The sequence below is a fragment of the Etheostoma cragini genome, chromosome 6 (genome assembly GCF_013103735.1).
Source record: "Etheostoma cragini isolate CJK2018 chromosome 6, CSU_Ecrag_1.0, whole genome shotgun sequence".
Lineage (NCBI taxonomy): Eukaryota > Metazoa > Chordata > Actinopteri > Perciformes > Percidae > Etheostoma > Etheostoma cragini.
Window position 1 is genome coordinate 5,825,259 of NC_048412.1, and position 5,559 is coordinate 5,830,817.

Sequence of the window (5,559 nt, forward strand, 5' to 3'; positions counted from 1 at the left end):
GCTGGTTATCCTCCGGACAGCTTGTCTCCTTTTCATTTCTCTCACCTTTCTCTCCGTGTAGCGCGCGCACCCGCTCGCTGTTGCAGTGATGTAGAAAAGCACATTTTAATGTAACAAGAAAGTTCTGATGAGGTTAATTCTAGTTTAAACACTTTTAGGAGCATACATTCAGAGCTATTGTGTTTAGGTATGTTTTAATGAAAACAAATAACTTGTGTTATGAAGGTTGTATATAGATGTCAGATTGTGTTTGTAGTTTTTTCTTCTAACTGAATATAAAGAATCACAAGATATGTTTAAACACCTTTTAATTTGTATATTTTGAGTCATAAAGCTGAAGTTGTCATGTTGTTCCAAAGGTTCCATCGTCCATTATCACAGAAGTCTACTAGAGAGAACATTTCAGGTCTGATTGTCATTCCAATATCTTCACACATTGAGTACAGACACAGAGGGACATCCCGTTTTAACTGTTTTATTCAACAAGTATTTCTAAGATGTTTGGAAAAAGCAACTTGTGGAGGCCAAGTCATCGCACGGTAAGCAGATTTAAATGTGTTGACCTATGTTTATCTAGTACAAACTGTTTTGAGGCTTTTCTTTTCAAACATAAACTAGATTTTAAAGTTAATTTATGTACTCGCATGTAATGTAAAGCCAACTGATCTTTTATTCTCAGCAGAGAAAACAGATTAATACAAGTAAGCCGATAGATATTTCTTCATGACATCAATGTAGTTATTACAGTCTGCTAAAAGTTGTTTGACGGGCAGGAATGGGAAAAGGATTTTAATTAAATTAAAGAACATGCAATTTAATTTGAATCAAGAGGAGTTACTTGTCTATAAACGACTATTTTTACCAAGTTTAATAATTATACACCGGTGATTTGATAATTCTTTGATCAAACAAAATGCCACTTATTTCATTTAAGTGCTATTTAGTTTTATGTTCTGTGTTTAGTTGACAGATTGTCTAAACATGTATCCAAATATTCTCTTTTAGTATGAAATAGGTGACGAGGATCCTCTCATTAAAGAGATCAGCAAAGCAATGGCCAGACTTTCCCTAAGTGGACATACTGAGCTAGAGTCCAGGTCCTCAAACAGCCATGTTTCCAATAATGGGGGGTCCAACAAAATCAAAGAGACCAAAGGTACCGGTCGCTCCAGGGCCATTGAAGGGGAATCCGTCAAGCAGACTTTTCCACGGTCACAAAACCAATACCCCTAAGCAAACCTTGAGATAAGTTTTGGAGGCCAATCCAAAACCTTCCACTTAAAGGAGATGGGAGGATAGAAGGTAACAGTAAGGTAAGGGTTATGTCACATCCCTGTGTTAATGATTTACTGTTGCTGCTAAGATTCTGGAGATTCAAAGAACTTTTTATCTTTATGCAAAAGGCCAGACTGACTCGGTCCAGAGAGGAAGAGGAGAAGAGTGGAAACAAGGCAATAAATAAAAGTCTTCCTGGGTGAGTACTGTTGCGGCAGAGCTTTTTGAAAGAAATTAGTGCGTTTCAGTCCAAGGCCATTAAAGAAACAGCTGTGAGGGTCAAGCAGACTTTGCCACCTGAGGCGCAAAAGAAGATGGGTACACCCAAAATGAGTCCCAGTCCCACCACATATTTAAAGAGCCCTGATGAAAAATTCACCAGAACCAATCAGACTCTAAAAGAAGGCTTGAAGGACAAAGAAAAAACCCCCTATAAAAGGAAATGGGAAGATTTCAATTCAGCTGGAAGGTACATGTTGTATCACTTTCCTGTGATGATTGTAGTTGTTCAGATTCAAACAACTTTTTTATCTGTATGCAAAAGGCCAGACAACCTCGGTCCACAAAGAAAAAGGAGGAGAGTGGTCCTGAAACGTGTTCAGGCAGACGGGGACATTGTTCATGATTGCCATGCAAAAAAAAAATATAAAACCAGAAGAAACAGGAGATGCCATGTGAAGCCCATACAAGGTGTAAGTCCTCTACTGATAACACACAGACCGCGGTTCCATTATTTCATTACTTTTCTTCTTTAGGACACACAAACACTTTGTGAATCGCTTTTTTTTTTTGCAGCATGTCACAAAATCCTTTGATCTGGTCTAGCATACACTAAACGTGTGATGGCTCTGCTATCATCAGGTAATTACAGTTTCAATTTCACGCTTTGATGTGTGTTACATGAAATTGAATCTCAAATGTCTTCATACTTGTAAATTCTGTTCCTTCATGCTTTTATATTTACATTTGTGGAATAAATTCTTCTTACAAAGGTCATGCTTTGACAAAAGGGGAAACACTGGACCAAAAAACCCCAGCACCCCAGTGTACTGTCCCAGACCTTTTCACCAAAAGGAACAATATTACCACCAGGCAGAAGAAAACTGGCCTCCGTCAGTGGGAAACACCTGGTCCGAGGGGGAGGGCCCAAAAGGTCCCTTGGCCAAAAAGTCTTGGGCACGAGGAAAACACAAGGACCACTTTCACTTTCTAAATCAATGAAATAAATGTAATTTGTTGTCTTGCTATCTCCTATTCATTTTAGTCTTTTGTCAATTAAAATATACATTTGTATTTGATTTTTGTGCAATTTAAAAATAATTAGAAAATTAACCACACGTCAGCTAAACCCCATTACACTGAAGTAACGGGCTCACACTTATTGGCCAGAGCAAGTGTTTTCTATCCTCCATAATATTAACTTCCCTGCGTCAATGTGTCTGAATATTCAGAAAGAATGAGTTTGATTATAAAAATATATTTCAAAGTGAAAGATTCACTAGTGAACGTGCATGGGCAGGTATCGTTATTGTGGCTAAATGTATCCTCCAGTTGTACAGTTGATTTTCTTTGGGCTGAACTATTCTTGATAATATCTTGTTTTGCACATCAAAGGGACTCACAAGCAGCTTGTTAAATAGACACTTTTGGTAACCTTTTATGGTTCAGTGGCATTATTCCTTTTTGCAAATAGTAACAAAAAAATGGGTTCTTGTGAATCATTTAGATTGCCACCTTAAAAATATGCGTGTGTTCAAAGCAATTAAAAATGGTGCCATTTGCTATAGATGCCCATGAGGAGGCAAACACATTGTTTTTCTTATTTTTTTGTGGTAAACTAGTCAGTAGCAATCAATAACAAAACTATTTGCTTATTATACATGAAATATGAAACTGTTCAATTATTTAAATATTGCTTACTTCCTTTGGTATTTTTCCATTTGATCTTATGACAAGATAAATAAGACAAGATAAAAAGATAAAAACTTTGTTAAAAAAGGTTATTCATCATAGCCACACTGGGGCCTCTCATTGTAGTGTACACTGCAGCTCAGATGCTCTAGAATCACTGCAGCGTGCTGTGGAAGCACTGTAACATACAGTTTGTCCTGCACAAATCATAAGGGAATATTTTCTCAAAGTGTATTGAACAAAGAACAAACAGGACTGTTAGGAGCAGTGTGCCGGATTATTATTTTATGTCTGTGTGAGTACATATGTTCTGCATGTTGCACTGTGCCAGTGTATACACTAGATGGTGTTGTTGTCTTGCTCATTAGCCCATTGACGAGCGTCCGATGTACAGACTCTCTCTCTTATCACTTTACAGCAGTAACGTTAAGAAAGTGCTTGCTAGTCATTACATGCTAGTCACAAAGCTTCGTTCCGTGCACTTTGTAGAATTTATCTAAAGCTCAAACTGCTTTGACAAAGCTGTCTGTAAGAATCAGCATGGTTTATATAAACATAACTGCCTTGTCCCAGAGTTTAGAAGTCTACTACATGAAAAGCTACGTTTTTAATAAATGTACATGAAGCAACTAACACGGAAGGCTAGGTGACAAAATATAGCCTATATTACAACACAAACAATACAAAAGGTTAGGCACAACCTATTATTAAAATTTCCTAAACACAACTTTGTATTGTGGGTGTTTCAAATGCATATCTTGTCTCGTAAACATAACGTTGTAAGCTATTGGAAACATAGCTTTAGGCATTGGAGACATGTCAATAGAATTATATTGCTTCTTTTCATAAATGCAAGGTATTGTAGCAGTTTGAAAGCCTCAAGGTCATGTGTTTCCAGGACGGGGTTAACTTGATTGATGTGAAATTATAGTGGACAGCACAGTAGACTTGCATGCTGTTAATTTAGCTGAAGAATGTTTGAATCCAGTGCAATACAGATCATCCTTAAAACACATTTTTCCCGCTTTACAATGTTACAGTAATGTTGTGCCCAGTTGTTCAGTAATTTCCACAATGGAGTTTAGTTCTGTTTGTTTTTCAACAGTATTTTGTTACAAAGATAACAGAAGTAATAGCTTCGGCTATTTATTTATTTTACTTAGCTATGTTGTCAATAATTTGCATAGTTGACGTTGTTCTTTGGTGTTCAGTTTATACAGGTTTTTCAAATGTTATTTAATTTTTTTTTTTTTTTTTCAAAATCTCCTCCCCCCTGACTTGATACTTTGTGTGCAGAGGAAGTCCCGTAAGAGAATGTGCATGCTGGCCATGGTGCTGTTGCTGGTGCTCATCATCCTCATCATCATCATCTGGCAAGCCCTCAAATAAGAGATGCACACCTTCACATGTCACCCGACGTGTCCCTGTGAGAGAGAGAGAGCAAGGGAGGGGGATGTAAGTGTACATGTGTTTACATTAGTATGGAAAAGGAATCCTACATTCCAACACAAAAAATGTTACATTTGACTTTCCTTTATTCAATTACTGTGTTTGACTAAATGTGGATTGTACTGTATTTATTTGGGGGTGAATGGTGGGAACATGAATATGTTTTGGGTTTTTAAAGGCTAACAACAGATCTGCCGATATTTTGTGTTGATAATCAAGGTATGTTTGTGTCTTTAGTCTAACATTGATGAGTATTCGCCATTTCCGCTCGTATTTTTGGGACTCCACTGAGACAATGTATTACTACTGATACCACTACTGCTACTAAAAATACTATTTTATGAACGTTTGGATGTTTGTTGTGTGTGTGCGCGTGCAGAGTTAGGGTTGCATTAGTCTGAGTATGATAAATAAACATTCCAATGCAAAAAATTTAAAGAAATTCCAATCTAACCTTTGTCACTTCTTTAGGACTGTCTCATCAAATGCAATGTTACACAATTTTATATAGAGTAAGTAAACCTGTCATGTTTGAATATGAAGTGTATTCCATGATATAAAGAGTGTCTTGCCTATAAGAAGGTTAAAATAAAACTGTTGGCAGCGATCAGAATGTCTGTCCTTAAACGGTTTGTTTCACTGGATCTGCCTACCTGATAGAGGTTATAATACACTTCCAACTGATAAAGCGCTGCTTGTGTCATGTCTCGTTTTTTCCACCGGAGGCAAGCCAAGCATGTTAAGAGGCAGCAGGATCTATTCAACAGAGACACCAGCTCACCTGGGATTATAAATGAGCAGTACTGGAAAAAGTACTCTAAGCCATCATTTTCCTTAGCACAAGTAGCAGTATAGTGGAAATATAGTAAGCAAGTAAGTAAGTCAGTGAAGTTTATTTCTAGAGCACAGTTAAACATAGCTTAA

The 5,559-nt window shown here is 37.1% G+C and overlaps 1 protein-coding gene across 1 annotated transcript in view; it reads left to right on the plus strand.

Annotated features, from left to right (window-relative positions):
* Positions 1 to 5,328, plus strand: part of LOC117946335 (syntaxin-12-like) — a 39,815-nt gene extending 34,487 nt beyond the window's left edge. The window contains exon 10 of the mRNA XM_034874414.1: positions 4,483 to 5,328. Within this exon, the coding sequence (XP_034730305.1) occupies positions 4,483 to 4,575 (93 nt within the window). The 3' untranslated portion in view covers positions 4,576 to 5,328. The remainder of the gene's footprint in view (positions 1 to 4,482) is intronic.
* The last annotated feature ends 231 nt before the right edge of the window (positions 5,329 to 5,559 follow it).